At 39.9% G+C, this 16,444-nt stretch overlaps 1 protein-coding gene across 14 annotated transcripts in view; it reads right to left on the bottom strand.

The window, feature by feature from the left end:
* RYR3 (ryanodine receptor 3) overlaps positions 1 to 16,444 on the bottom strand; it is a 293,341-nt gene that overhangs the window by 165,266 nt on the left and 111,631 nt on the right. For all 14 annotated transcript variants that reach the window (XM_077926602.1, XM_077926563.1, XM_077926598.1 and 11 more), the window contains exons 14-22: positions 14,632 to 14,767; positions 12,936 to 13,031; positions 12,028 to 12,146; positions 10,603 to 10,736; positions 9,053 to 9,294; positions 7,489 to 7,681; positions 2,148 to 2,364; positions 1,869 to 1,973; positions 572 to 675 (exon numbers count right to left, since the gene is read on the bottom strand). In XM_077926602.1, the coding sequence (XP_077782728.1) occupies positions 572 to 675; positions 1,869 to 1,973; positions 2,148 to 2,364; positions 7,489 to 7,681; positions 9,053 to 9,294; positions 10,603 to 10,736; positions 12,028 to 12,146; positions 12,936 to 13,031; positions 14,632 to 14,767 (1,346 nt within the window). The remainder of the gene's footprint in view (positions 1 to 571; positions 676 to 1,868; positions 1,974 to 2,147; positions 2,365 to 7,488; positions 7,682 to 9,052; positions 9,295 to 10,602; positions 10,737 to 12,027; positions 12,147 to 12,935; positions 13,032 to 14,631; positions 14,768 to 16,444) is intronic.

Here is a 16,444-nt window from a genome sequence, read left to right as displayed (position 1 = left end):
TTCCAACATCATATATAGGCTATTAGATTTTATATTATATAATTTCACTTTCCACTAAAAATTAATAACGTGTAAATTAAAAAACCAGAATTGTTTTATAGCACAGCAAGAATTATTTCAGTGTCCACATTTTATGTGCTGCTTTTCTCCACTTTTATTCAACCTTCGACCAAACACTGAAGCTCATTGTCTAATGAACTGAGGCAGAGTAGAGGAAAGGAAAATGCTGGAAGCCCTCCTTAAAAGAAACTGAATCCCAGGTAGGACTCTGACATGGGGGATCAGGAGGCAAAATGTTTTATTTTCCATTCAATATAATTCTGCATAACTCCAAAATCATACTGCTTGTTTCTAAATTTGTAGCAAGAATGAAATGATGCAATGGCATAATATTACTTCCCCTCTGTTCCTCATATGCCTGTAGAGTGCACAGACATTCTTAGGTGCAATATATGAACCTAACTGTATATATGACACCCACTTTCCAAAACAATGTCAACACATAGAGTTCTGCTGCAGAATCAAACTATATATTATAGTGGTTTTTTAATTCTTCCATTTCATAACTCACTTCAGGGTTTCTGTTGACATTTGAAGGTTATAGTTCTTCTCTGTTTCAGGTAGTTTTGAAAATTCCACCAGACAAGGGTGTTGTCTTTTATTATCGTCTCGTATCTACAATATAAAATACAAGAGAGACTGTATGTAACCTTAGAACCACGGAAGCCCAACAGATAAACATTAGGAAACCTTCCAACATGAGTCTTTAACTAGTAAAGCACAGAGCAATCCAAACAAGGAGTTAGCTAGTTGCAGAGCAGCGGATTCTCCACTGCATTCAAAGTCCTGCAAGGTTCTTGCCAGCCAGGGAAGAAGGTGGAAGACATTTTGCCCCTTTTTTGCTATACCATTTCCATGCATAACCATCCTCATATAACAAACACCTTTAAGCCTAATTAATGCATGAAGACCATAGAGTAAGCTGTCCTGCCAGGGTTAGTTCATTTTGGGAGGATTTTGCTTGCTGCAGCTCAGACCACATGGCTCTTACAAGCCATTTCTGGGTCCTCATACCAATAATTTAGGAACTTTCACCACTGTAACTAAGTTAAATATGCAAGATTAAAAACTTTAGTATGTAAGATTAAAAACATCTTGGTTGTATACATGACATGGAAATTACATTGCAGTATTCTATATACAATGGGACGTGGGTGGCACTGTGGGTAAAAGCCTCAGCGCCTAGGGCTTGCCGATCGAAAGGTCGGTGGTTCGAATCCCCGCGGCGGGGTGCGCTCCCGTTGCTCAGTCCCAGCTCCTGCCAACCTAGCAGCTCGAAAGCACCCCTGGGTGCAAGTAGATAAATAGGGACCGCTTACTAGCGGGAAGGTAAACGGCGTTTCCGTGTGCGGCTCTGGCTTGCCAGAGCAGCGATGTCACACTGGCCACGTGACCCGGAAGTGTCTCCGGACAGCACTGGCCCCCGGCCTCTTAAGTGAGATGGGCACACAACCCTAGAGTCTGTCAAGACTGGCCCGTACGGGCAGGGGTACCTTTACCTTTTATTCTATATACAAGTAAATGTATAAATATCCTACTTCTATTAAATTAAGGTGTTTTTTATTTTAAAAATGGTGGAATACATCATCAGCATCTTCCACAAGCCACCACTTAAACCAATGGTGTGTCATATTCTGGAAGGAAAGAAGGCAGGCCTTATTAGCTACAATGATTTTTCAGTATTTCAACCTTGTAAATAGACACTAGCTTCCACCGCCATCTGCTATGATTGTGGTTCTTTGTAACTTCTCCAGGGTCTTCATGCATAGGGCTCCTTTCTTCTCATTAGAATTACTCTTAAATTGTACCTTGCCATAAGTCCAGCCAAGTTCTATTTTATTCATTCCCCAGAGTTCATGGATATTTTCAGCAAGCTTGTCTCTGATCTTCTCAAGATGGAAAGGCAAAGCAATCTAGAAGAAAAGAGGTGAGTTTTAAATGAGACAAAATAATTAACAGTGATATCCTCTGCATGTTTTATTAATAACCAGATAGGAAGTAAAAAATATGCATCATAGGAGTGGTGTGCTACAAAATACTGTTCTGATACATTACAAATTCATACTGATGTTTTCAATTAAACATACCTGGCTGGTGTCAATTGGACAAGGGATGAAATTAGTTTGGGAGAGAAATTGTGTGGTACCAAGCAAATCTCTAACTCCATCCAAATCTCTCTTATATTCTTTAACTGGTTCCAGTTTCATCTTCTCTTTTGGAAGCAAAGCTTCATAGCAAGGCACATAGCCAGCAGGAGGTAGAAATTTGAACTCTCCATGGCGCCCACCCATCAAGAAACGTACCCTGTACAATTGCAAGTGGAACAAGCACAATATTTCAAGAGGGTGAATTTTTTTAAAGCAAATAAAATAACAGGGGTCTCATTTGAAGATATAAATGTTATCATTAAACATTAATTCCTGCGCGCGTGCGCCCAAATTAATTAAGCAGCAATTGCAGTAAAGAAAAGAATACTTCTTTATTTTAAACTTCCCCTTTATTCACTGGAAAATTAATTTCTAACATTGATTTCTAACAGCTGGAAAACCTTTTACAGATGATAGATGATATGTGTCTAACGCAGAATATTCAAATACAATCAAGTAAACTGAGGACAAAAGTCTATGTGTGATGCTCGGTGTTGTTAACACTTAGAGTAGACTCACTGAAATCAATAAAGATGGGTAATCTGTCTATTAGGTGCAATGGATCTACTATGAGTATGACTTTGCTGGGTATTATCACAAATAATTTCCCCACAGGTCTTGCATCATATTTACAAATCATCTTTCCTGCCCACCCTCAATATCCCAATGTAGTTCCAAAACATCTGGAGGGCTGAGTTTGCCTATGCCTGAGTTATGCATTCATATTTCTATTCCTGCACTGGGACTTATAACCCCTGCACTCTAAATGATGGCCAGCCTGCTTCACTGTCTGGAGCTGCTCAGTAAACGAATGAGCTTTCCAGACTCCCCGTGGCTGGAAAGGCCACTTACAAATGACCGAGTCAATTGCCCTTTGCATTTCAATATTCCAAAGTGAAACTAGGGCTTCAACAGTAGCACCCATTATGCTTCTTGGAAAATACCCCAGAGTATCCAGAAATACCTCGGATTTCATCAATCTCTGAGGGTGGATCAATCTAACCAACCAACCCACACACACACACACACACACACGTGTGGGTTGGTGTGGGTGGGTGTCAGTCACAGTCAATCCAAAGCTCACCAGGGAGTAATCCTTCCATGACAATGGACAATATACAACTGGGTCCTTCATAATGATGTCTGAAGTGAAAACCAGATCTAGGGTATGATCTACAGTATGTGTTGGATGGTTTTCAGGGCATCCATGAGCTCTTGAACTGGCCCAGACAAGTCAGCATCAACATGGATATTGAAGTCCTCCAGATCCAGTCTTGGGATTCTCTAACACAAACCAGAGACTGCCTCCACCAGCTCGGTCACAGCGGTGGCTGGACAGTGGGAGGGATGGTACAACAACCAGATCCCCCGTTCTGGCTCTACAGTACTGTACTATTTTCTTTCAATCAGCAATAAAGGAGCAGATGCAAAGTGAGCAGAGGTTCTGACACTGACATGTCCTCATCAACTACAAGTTCATTTGAGAAGTACAAGACTACTGAGTCAACATTTATTCAAATAGTTATACACAATATTTAACTAATATAGAATATCAGTTCACTGCTGAACTGACACAAATTATAATAACATTCATTTCAACACATTTTGTTAGGCCTTTTCTCCAACTGCCTGAGCAGCTGCAATGACATCCCTAGCCATTTTACATAATTTTCCTAGGATGAGTTTCAGGAATATGTCAAATGCCTAATATTGTTTTTTCTGTGACAGTGTGAGTTTTCAGACACAGGCAGCCCTGCAGCAGCACTATTTAACATACCACCTGTTCAATTACAAAGAGCACCAGCCATTTATTTCAAAGATGTTGACTTTTCATGTCAACACATCTGGACCCTTGAGCTTCATGAACCCTCTCTTAGCAAGAAGCAGAGGAATCTGCTAGCACTAATTTCATTTTAGCCTTGGGTCTGTACCTCTGCAATCAATGCATTTATATTCAAATTTATATATTCTCAGGCAGATGTGCTTCAAATATTAAGAACCTTCTTTGTTTTATATGTGAGACTTAATGGTATCTAAGGAAATTGAACATACCTTTACAGTACTTATATTATGATGTAACTGAACTCCTTTTCAACACAATTCAATATACAACTTCACCATCACAAAATACATTTATGACTTGTAAAGGATATTGGGGTTGCTTGTGCGTAAAGGGTGCTACTGTTCTAGGCAACGTAGCCTGGCAAAACCTTTCCCTGGCTGGACAGCCCTTTCTCCATGGCTGTGTCAGTCGCTGGCAGAATCCGTTAGTGGGCGTTTCCTGAACTTCTTCCAACATAGAAACTCTTTGACAGCAAGTCTCCTCCTCGCCTCCCTGCATGGAAGTCTCCTGCGCAGAGTGGGCGTGCCCAACGGAGGTCCTGTGCTCTCCCCGCTGGTCTCTGTGGAAGAGTCTTGGAGCCCTCTCTCCGCAGTTTCCCCTTGCTTCCTGGTGTCACTCCTATTTCCTTCCTCAAAGGAAGTGTTCTCTCTCCCCCTGCTGGTCCCTTCTCCTGCATCGTTGGGGAGCCTTACCTCCACTATCGGCTCCGATAGCAGTTCCCTGACATGACTGATTCAGGATTTTTATGTTTTCAGAATTATGTTCTGCTTTGTGAGGTAGGGATTCAACAAGTGAGTGCCATCATTGGAAGCCTCGTGGAAAGACTTCAGATTGTGTGACACCCCTCTCCACCCCCATGAAATTGTCTCCTGTGGAAGCCAGTCCATAGTTGTAACTATCCAGTATGTGAATAAGTACTCTATCTGTCCTGAATCTTCCAATATCCAGTTTCATCAGGTGACCATAAATTTTAGTGTTATGAGAAAGGAAGAAAAATGTTTCTGCATAATTTTATAAAACGCTATAAAACAGGTAATCAGTGCAGTTCTATCACAATGTGTGTTACATAAGCCCTCTCAGTTGTGCCTGTAAGCATTCTGGCATCCAAATTCTGCACTAGTAACAACTTTTGAATTATCTTCAAAGAATCCTTACTTACAGCATAATATTCAATATTCCTCTTTTCAGGAAGATTTGCATAATCTTGTACTTTTAAACTGTTTTCTAACCTATTTCAAACAGATTTGCAAATCTGTGGTTTATTTAAAACACACTTACTAGGAATTAAGCCCCATTTAACATAGTAAGTCTAACTCCTGAGTAAGCATGCTTAGTATTGCTCTGCATGTTCACTTTTCAGACAACCTTGAAAAGAAGTCTACCATTTTTTATTCACCTGCCTTTGGATAGTGAAAATAATCTTCCACGCATGAAAATAATGAAAGGAAGTTCCAGTTCTTTACAAAAAAACAAATTCCTCTTTGCTCACATGGAGGCGCATCTTATTTGCCATAGGCAAGTAGTTGTTTACAATTGTAGGTTTTCAGGTCTCATTTAATCCATACACACATTCAAGCTCTTCAAGAAAATCTGACAATTTTAGGCCATATCACTGCAAATCCTGTTTTTGGTAGCTTATCCCACTGTGGTTGAAATGGTTAAACTGCATGGGGAAAGAGCCTCAAGGTACTGCTTGACTCATTTTAGCTGTGGTTGGGTTTCAAATAATCACCCACATGGAAACTTGAACATATTACTCAGGCTTCATACATTTATTTTTGAGATATATAGTTTACTAGTAGCAAGTTTTACTACTTCATTTTCCTGTATAAAGCCATTTGGTTGAAGTAACACATATATGAAGATCTTAACAGTTACCATAGTAGGTATGATTTGCTGAATAATGCTGGAGATTTTTCCCCCTTGAGTTGATTCAGACAAATGGTTTCTAAGGTGGAAATGAAGTGGCAAAGCCACCACATACAGACTTTGCTGGCACATGAAAGAATCCTTGGGCTGATTCATATATTTGTTTGTCACCGAGAGTCACAGACTGTCTGCCTAACTACTTAGTAGATGAAGAGTCAACAAAATGATTTACCCCAATCCTTTGAAATGTTCTTTACTGCCCTGTGCTTCTGGGATTCAGTTTCTTCTAGGTTTACCTTAGAGATGATCTACAAATGCAGGAAGTCTTCTCTGTCTTCTAATTTCCCCCAAAATGTTTTGATTCATCTCTTAGTTTCCCTTTCATGCAGATTCTAGTGTACGTGACTATTTATTTATTAATAGTCACATATTAATTAATTATCCTGCCTTTCAGCTCCACAATGGAGGCCCCAAAATGGCAAAGCACCTCAAGAAAACTTTTATGAATATCGGCAGTAACAGAGGAAAGATACAGAGGAAAATAGCATATACAAGAGCAGGAAGAGAATTGAATATTAAAGCATCACAAGTAAATAACGAACTCACTGAAATAAAGTCAATCTAAAGAAACACATTTTTAATTTGCACCTGAAGACATACAGAGGAGGGACCCGACAAAAATATGGCAGTATTGTCCATACGTTGGGTGCCACTATCAAGAAAGCCCTGTCCATCAAACCCACCAATCAGACCCAGCTGCAGATGGGACGTACAGTCTTCTCTGAACACTGAAGTCTGTGAACAGGTCCATTTGGGAGAAGACAGTCTTCAGATATCATTGTCCCAAACTGTTCAGAGCAAGGGTAGGTAACATTGCGCCCTCCAGATGTTGTTGGGTTACAACTCTTATCCAATACAACTCTCGGACCAATGGCTATGCTCACTAGGGCTGATGGGAGTTACAAACAAACAATAGCTGGAGGTCACTACCTTGACTATCACTGGTTTAGTAAGTAGCTGTAAAAAAAAAAGGAGGGATTTTTGAAATGATTATTATATAAAAATTGCATTAGAGCTTGGAAAAGGTACCAAGTCAACACCTCTGTATTGTTTTATGCAACTGAGCAGTGAAGTATAAGTCATACTGATTCATCATTGTTCCTTAAATATTTTTAGGTGAGACGAGAGTATGACCTCTTGTTGCTGCTGCCAACAAAGATCTCAGTTAATGCCAAGTGTGGTGCTATGTGTAGACACTTATCCATTGATAAATGACAGAGACCTAAATCATTCCACATAGGTCATGGGAGGAAAAGAAATCATTAAATAAAAGTGGCTTCGCTCAGTGCCAACCTGGGAAGAGTTCAAACCAAAGACAAGAGGTGTCAAAGACTCTATATTTCATTGTCCATTATCTATGAGTCAGGGTTTCAACATAAAATTGTTTTTCTCTTCAGGACTGACAGCTGCAAAGGACCTTGGGAGAAGGATGCCATGACCACATTTGGCAGCATTCAACAAAACAGCTTGGCAAAACAAACTGTTTATCTGAAAGAAGGGTCTACTTACTTGACACCAGCTGAGAAGCTCACCACAGGGAAAAAAAGTCCATCCGTGTTGAAGTTCTCAAACATTCCTTGCACAGGCTGCCCATTAATGCGGAAAGAAATGCTGGGTGCCCCTAAATCCAAGCAGCAGCTGACCACGTCCTCAGATGCTAGCAAATGCTGATTGACAGATGCCACCGCTCTGGGCACTCGACCTAATAAGCAGGCATTCACAGAAAGACAAGTTTTTGACTTTGAAAATTTGCAAAGAGTTATGTGATTTTTTGGGGTGGCATTTCAAAGCTCATTGTTTTCTTCCGAACTCAAAATATAACCTTGCTTAAAATAAAAGAACTTCCCCAAATGACCTTGCTCCTTCATTTCTCCTCCATATGCTTCTAATTTAATAGGCAAACAAATGAGATGTATGATCAAAGCTCATACAATGCTTAAACAAAGCAAACACCCACAGCTGGAAATTATGTCCTCCTATTTTGGCCTACACATTCTGACATGTACACACTTCATGTAGTTCAAGTGATTCTTTTATCTTCTGTTCTTGCCTTATTCCGTTATTTGTCAAAGAACAATAACCGTTCTTCTTCAGCCCTTCATATTTCTCATCCCTGCTGCTCCACCCACCTCCTTTTTTATTCTGTTTATTTTATAAATGATTTGCGGGAGGTTACTGAATTTTTATTATTGCATAGCTTTTCTTGTAAAAACCAATGTGAGATGTTGAAATGAAGCACAGTATAGAAATTTAATAAATAAATATAGACCATGGTGCTCTTGCGGAAAGAGCTTTTCTGTAACAAAACATAGCATATAAATAAGACTTCAACTAATTGTAAGAAAAAGAGTATGAACGTTTCAGTAATATGCATTGAACATCCTCATCAGGCATGAATAGTATATTTCTATTCATACAAGAATTTCAAAACTTCAGTATAATGCCACTTCATTCTGTATTGTCTATGTCCCATAATCTTTTACAGGGATTTTTGAAATCTTTCTAAATTGAGGCTATATATCAAATATATTATTCTGCTCGCATGAATGTTACTAATTATAGCAAAAAATGTATTTTTGAATTACGGCTTGGAGAGCACAATCTTATACAAAGAAAACTCATTATCTCCCTTCCTGTTATTCAATTTCAAATAGCATGCACTTTTAAAATGCTCAATTTTCCATTTGATTTAACACAACAAAGGAGTTCTCCTATACAACTCCCCTGAATTTAAATTGGGTTTGCATGTGGAATGTAAGCACAGCTCTTGAGTAAAACAAAACAAAAGGGGAAAAACCCTAGCCTAACACATTTTAAAGGTTCCACGTCCAATGTTCAGGTCATATTCTGAGTGGACCAATTTAAATCAATGAACTGACATTGGATATCACTTTAATTCTTTTGTCCCTACCCCTAGCTTACTGTCAGCATTAATCTGTTACTCAGCACTTGGCATTTGAAGAGCTAAAGAGGTGCTTTTAAGAGGGCCAACATGTTTCATTAAAAAAAACCTCCCTACTTTGAGAACATTAACATTGCTTCTTCCTGTTCAGAGTTTTAAGTTAGTTCTCACCAGACCATAGATGAAGTCCATCAAAGCCATATGAGTATAGGTCATCACCAACACCGTTGCCTCCCCATCCTTCCCCACCTCCAGGATAAGGAGCATAGCCTAAAGCTGAGGCCCAGCCAACCCGTAGATGTGTAGGTTTTGCCGTCAAAAATGGATCTACTTGATCAATTATTAGTTCAAAGTACCATTTCTTATATTGTGCTGAGCCATCAGCAATTCCAAGAAATATGTTTGGCCTCATGCTAAAAGAGAACAGAGAACAAAGAGTGTGTAAAATGCACAGTATTATGTCATCTTTGGATTCCCACATTGGGGAAAACCTTGATAATTATGAATAGTATATTTATCCAGATTAAATTAAAAATAGTAGAGAAATCATATAAGAAAAAACTGCTTCAGAGTTACCTAACAGGCAACAGACAGACACAGAAAATAGCAAAATAAAAGCTTTTGGTAATGCCCATAATTTTAATAATAATATCGTTGTTCGCAGGGTAAGAAGTTTTGTGCTTTGGGTACTCAACTAAAAGTTTGAAAAATGCAGAAGACAACGTGGTGCAGCTGATATAATGCTGGTTATGTATTCACCAGGCCCATGATCAAATACCTGCCCCAACATCATGTTCACTGGATAGTTTTAGTCAAGTCACCATTTCTTAGCTTCCTCTTCCTTAAAGTGTCATTGTCAGGATACAACGTAAGTGACCCTGATCCACTGAGCTAAGAGTACAAAGAAATCAGAGGCTGCTGTGGTACACTTAAATATTTAGTGTATTACTAAATACTGTATAAAGGTAAAAGGACCCCTGACCATTAGGTCCAGTCGTGACCGACTCTGGGGTTGCAGCGCTCATCTCACTTTATTGGCCGAGGGAGCCAGCGTACAGCTTCCGGGTCATGTGGCCAGCTTGACTAAGCTACTTCTGGCGAACCAGAGCAGTGCACGGAAACACCGTTTACCTTCCCACCGGAGCGTACCTATTTATCTACTTGTACTTTGAGGTGCTTTCGAACTGCTAGGTTGGCAGGAGCAGGGACCGAGCAACGGGAGCTCACCCCGTCACAGGGATTCGAACCGCCGACCTTCTGATCGGCAAGTCCTAGGCTCTGTGGTTTAACGCACAGCACCACCCGCACCCCAAAAATACTGTATACTGTATTACTAAATTACTATATACTGTAGACTTACAGGATAACCCATCATGGAACCCAAAGCAATATACATATTGGTTCCCAGGCAGGCACTCATTCAGCCACTGACCAGACACAGACTTGTACAGCTTCAGCAAGGTGGTAGTCTCATATGTCACATCAATGGACTATGTGTCATTCATACAGGGGAAAATCCCTTTGAGCTGTGAAAACATGCTCAGGATCACACTGCACATTAGGAACAGTTGGCATGGTGAGATGATCCCTGACATACATAGGCATTGCCGATGCCTCTTACCAGGAGGGTGCAAGACAACAAGAAGGCTGGGACTGTTATAGAGACCTTTCATTAGGTAAAATCTAATAAAGAACACACAATCACATGCCACCGATCCTACCTTGTCACATCATTCACAAGCCGTGTTTGCAAGAGCAGATCTCTTCGAGGAAGAAGATTGTCACAGATTAAGTTCTGATTAGCGCGCACCGCTACTCCATTACAAAGACAAAGAGAACAAAGCACATCGAGAACCTGGAAGACATTATTAGAAGCTAGCCTTGCTACATTCAGTACACGACACAACACTGGCTCAAGGTCTTATAACTTATAATTTTAATTCTAAGGGAAACAATCTGAAACAATCAGCCACTTTGAACATCAAAATAAACCATGGTATACCATGTCATGAAGGAAGAAGAAGAAGAGTTTGGATTTGATATCCCTCTTTATCACTACCCGAAGGAGTCTCAAAGCGGCTAACATTCTCCTTTCCCTTCCTCCCCCACAACAAACACTCTGTGAGGTGAGTGGGGCTGAGAGACTTCAGAGAAGTGTGACTAGCCCAAGGTCACCCAGCAGCTGCATGTGGAGGAGCGGAGACGCGAACCCAGTTCACCAGATTACGAGTCCACTGCTCTTAACCACTACACCACACTGGCTCACGTGCTCCACTTCCCCTCCACTGGCTAAAACGGTTTCTGTGTTGATTAAATCCAGCTGAGCATTTCATTTGCTGCTTTTAGACAAAACGACAAGCTGTGATTAATCAAAGGGGAAGTGAAAGCTTCCAAACTCATCCTGGTGGTTGAAGTGGAGGAAATGTGGCTGTGGAGCGTGTGGGTGCAGGGATGAGGAAAGTGGGCATGACCTGGAAGTGGAAACGAGCCAGTGGATGAAGAGGCTCCAGGTGCTGCATGTGGCTCACAGAGCACATGGCTTAAAAATGACCATATCAAAGCCAGTGCAGACACAATGGTTTTTTTTAACACCCATTTATAAATCAGGTATCAGATCCACAAATGTGTGCCCTCTCCTCTTGGAAAAATTATTTCTTCCACTTAACCGTAGTAGAATAGTTCATTAGCACAGGCAATAACTAAAAGTGAACAGGATTTTCACTTAAATCAGGAACTGAAGTGTGGTTTTGTACTGAATTTCAGGTCCTTGGCTGAAGGTGTCTACAAACTGCTTAACATTTGTGATGGGCAAAGGGATTTGCTCCCATGGCTGTAATAATCCAGGGACTGTAACCGTGGCAATCAGCACACATCCCCTGAAACCAGAATGTAGATAGGAGAGTGTTATGTCTGCATTGGCTCAGTGTTTGCTTGTAGTGCACTAGAACATTATCTAAGGAATTAAGGTTTAGCATAAACAGAGAAACATATCTGGATTTTGAATTCACACTTGTACTTTGTTTGCAAACGTACAGGTTTTCATTATGTGGTTGCTTCTTTTTTTAACACAATATACGGGAGATATTACAAAGACCCATGTGTTTCGTCTGCAGGTTAATGACACATCTTGCATTTGCCAAGCATACCTTATGGTTGCGCCCATGCTTATCCAGCAGCGAGATGATAGACTTAATATGGCCTTCTTCTATCAAATTTAAAGCCTCTGGGCTTTCAATCAGGATGCAGTGCAACACCTCCAAAATACCTGTATGAATACCACAGGCACACACATCATCTTAACATCTTAAGGAGACAGTGTACTGAACAAAATTCAAAGACTGAAGAAAATAACATCTTAAGGCAAAGGAAGAAAATACCTCCACATTCTTAGTCTATTATAGGCTAAAGAATGAAGTTACTGAAATTGGCTTTGGGGACAAGAAAAAATATTCAACTTAGCTCTCAATTTTCAAAAAGCAATAAATTACTAAACACACAATATAGGGGAAATATAAATACTTCTATTCAAATAGTGTCCTTATCAGAAAGCAGCAAAGTCATAAATGAAGAACAAGGTTCAATTGGAGGCCGCTTTTGAAACTGATCTATTAATACGGGTTGCATTTTGCACTCCAGAAAACATAATAAAATGTCCACATTTAAGAAGCATATAACCTTGCTATTTAAATATGTTGAATGAGTATGTAACCACAGATATTTATTAATTCACATTTTCTACGTAGAATTGTAGATTAACGAATAAATACTCAGTACAATTGAAATCAATATCTTTAAATACAGTCAGAGTCGCCAGTGGTCTTTTCAGAGGCTATCAGAAGGAATAATAGCACATTGGCAAGTCACAGGTATGAGTAGAGCAGGGAGGGGCAGAAAAGTATCCTATTGAAATATATTATCTGTATGAAACCACTCTGAGTCAATAGCAGATTATCTGAAGCATGTATGATAATCTTTAGACATTGTAAAAATGGCCTGTAGACTGTATACACACATTAAAACTGATAGCTGATTTATATAAAATAAAATATCTTACCTGAGGAAGATTCTAGTCTATCTAATTTACTAATTAGCCAATCAAGATTATTTGAAAACTGAGCACAATTATTTCTGTTACCACGAATGAGAGCAGCTGAAAGAAAAATGTGAGATGAACAGTCAGTTCTGAGTAGAAATGCTTTAGAGGCATATATATATATATATAAAAAAGACTGTCATCTCTCTACCAAATACCTGCAGATATTTCACTACCTAACCAGTTATAATTAACATGACTTATAGAACAATGCTGTGGGCATATAAGCTCCACTGAGTTCAGTGACTATGGGCCTAAGTGGACAAGGAATTGGTAATGGTTTATTGGAGCATTCCAATATTAAAGTCCCAGTAGGTATCAAAAGTTATTATCATTGAGCCATCACTTATGGATCTGACAAACTAAATGTACTTATATACTGCTTACATTGCCTGATGTCTAATGCACAATTTTCATATAAACATTGATAACAGAAAACACTGTAAGCTCTTCCAGTCCTCAATAAAGAGCAAGAAGAACAGCAATTTTTGAAATTGCTGTTGGCATTACAAATGTATTTTTAGATTAAGTGGGAAAGGAACTTCTCAGTGAGGGAGACTGGGCCGCAGCACTGATCCAGTACAGCTACGTTATTTTTCACCGCTATATGTCATAGCCTTATAGACAATAGTTTATCATACACACACACACACACACACACACACGCACACACACACACACACACAGTACTAATTAACAGTTTAAATAAAGCCAAGACCTTTGCTATGATGGGGAGAGGGCACTTCTAAAGCTGCCTCTAATTTTCTCACATATCCTAGTGGGAGGATTTTCCACAGCAGCAGGGAGGCTGACAGAATGCTGAAAAGTGGCCCTTAAGTCCACCCACTAATTTAAAGGCACTATAGAATACATAATTATTATTCTGCAGCAGCAGCATCTGTACATGGAAAGGTCAGTAGTCTTCAGAAGGCTGAGATAAACAAGGGAACTTAATCACTGCTCCACAATAGTCTGCTATCTATCATAGCCATGACTGATGGAAAACTTCAGTGTGAGGATGGTGGCAGTACTGCCCAGGAAAATATCACCAGAATTAAAGTGCAAACAGGGCATTAAGTGTTTTTGATTTCCTAATGAGCAGGCACACACCATTATGGTCTTGTGGGTTTTCTTATAATTTGGGTGCAGGAGCCTTCAGTTGTTTTCATCTCCCTTCCTTGACTCTCTCTATAGACAAGTTAATTCTTTTGGAATCTTACAAGCAAGGGACACTTTCCCAATAAAACGTAGGACTAGCCCAGTGATTTGTGGAACAGGCTCTTTGAGACGCAAAACTACATTACAATATCTTTAATTACATGTTAGAATAATTAGGATCTGAGAAACAAGCTTGTGGGCCATTTCTGAAATGAAGATTATGAAGCTCTTCATATTGCGTTGAATGTATTTGTATCAAACTGTCAGTTAGCGCCTCTGCGCCATATAGCATACATCAACATAAAGTAAATAATATACGTAGGTTATTTGTTGATAGGGGAAATTATTCTACCATAAGACCCCTGATGGATCAGACCCATCTAATGAGACAGCCTGTGTCCCATACTAGCCAACTAAATTATTATGGGAAGTCCACAAGCAGCTCGCACACGCTCTCTCTCTCTCTCTCTCTCTCTCTCTCTCCAGCTGCAGAACTCACCTAGCAATTTGTAAAGAAGGTTCAGAATTTCTTTCCATGCCGCACCATTTTCTTCTCTACCAATCCCTGTAAAGTGAGCAGTGCTATAGTAGACGTTTAAACGATCAATGCAGTTCAAGACCAGTGCCAGCATCCCCTGTAAAGACGTCAGATAAAATATATATCTTCATATGCAAAAATTTATTCCTTCGTGTTTAAAATGCATTTCAAGTACAATATGGAGCTTAAAAAAATTACTGGGTATATATGATTCTTTCCTTTCCCAAAGTAACATACCCAACGGTGACCTGAATTGGGAAGACTTGTGTATGCCATTTATAGTGCCACATATAATCTTTCCTATATTGCTAATGGCAGCTCAGTGCGTGTTAAATAAAGGAAAGAGTGCAGGAGGAACAGCTAATCATCCACACATGGCTGATTTTCAGCAAAGAAAAAGATGCCAGAGGGTCAGATCACAGATCTTTGACATCCACACCATACATTTTATTATTATACTGTGTTAACAGTCATAGAGAATTCTGGTAACTACAGTTTGTTAGGGTGCTGGGAATTGTAGCTCTGTGAGGTCATCACCCTTAATGAACTACAAGTTCCAAGAATTCCCCAATAATGGTATAACAGTGTTTTAAAAGACTGGTGGGGATGTAGCCAGTGTCTCATTTGGCCCCCACTGGCCTATTCCTTGTATGCAGTGACATATAGTGGCCCGGTTTCATGCTCCCAGGCTAAGAGCTCATCCACATTTCCCCTTGTCCTGTACCTAGAAAGCATGGGTCCAAGCAGTTTTGCCTTTGCCCCACCATTTCCCCCTGGAAAGCCCGCGGTTTAGCACTAAATCAGAACAAATGGTAATCCATAGAAAAGCTGGTGGCTGTTTGTTCTGATTCAGTGCTAAACCGTGGGTTTTCCTGGGGGAAAGCCAAGGGATAAATGGATGTGTAGATGAGTCCTTAGAAAATGAGCAGCCTGAACATAAGGAGCAAGATTATTTCATTGCTCTGTGGAAACCATGCTTGGTTCTCCTGGGTAATGGCCAGGGGCATTCTAAGCAGTACATATGAGCAGTCAAGGCCTGCCAAGACAGGGAGGTGGACGTTGAAAGAGGTCTATGATGATCACATCCTACATGACAGATGGAGCATGACCAACCACCTTTTTATGATTTCCATATTTGAACTATAAATGGACTCTACCCAACACAATTTTTTTTTAAAAAAAACATTCTTGCTAATCACTATTTAAAGGTCAATATTCCACTGTGGCAGGCAGTGGAAGACAGGAGTGCCTGGCGTGCTCTGGTCCATGGGGTCACGAAGAGTTGGACACGACTAAACAACAAAAAATTCTGTAAGTTAAGTACTTTCAAACACCCTAAATTTATAAAGTACCCTTTTTGCTGAACTACTAGAAATCTCAGAACAATTAAGTAATTGGGCATATTAAGAATTTGTGTTAAATAAAACACTTTAACCAAGTAATCCTTAGATGGTGTTGGGCAGAAGCGCTTTCCCTTTTTGTGTGCCTCCATTTTGCTTTGTTAATTGTCCCTTCCATTGACATCAGTGGAAAGAGGAATTACTATATCGGTTCCAGGTCTTTCTGTTGAGATTTAGAATCAGAGTGAGCATTTTCCTCTAAGGATATAGTAAGATCACTGCTGGATCAGGCAAAATGCCCATCTAGTCAAGCGTTCTGTTCTCACAGTGGCCAACCAGGTGCCTACCAGACACTCACAAGTAGGACATGAGCACAACAGCACTCTCCACACTTGTTTCCCCAGCAACTCGTATTCAGAGGCTTACTACCTTTG

Source organism: Podarcis muralis, chromosome 1 (assembly GCF_964188315.1).
Source record: "Podarcis muralis chromosome 1, rPodMur119.hap1.1, whole genome shotgun sequence".
NCBI classification, from domain to species: Eukaryota; Metazoa; Chordata; class Lepidosauria; order Squamata; family Lacertidae; genus Podarcis; species Podarcis muralis.
The sequence above is the reverse complement of the archived record's forward strand: the minus strand, read 5'-3'. Positions and strand labels throughout refer to the sequence as shown.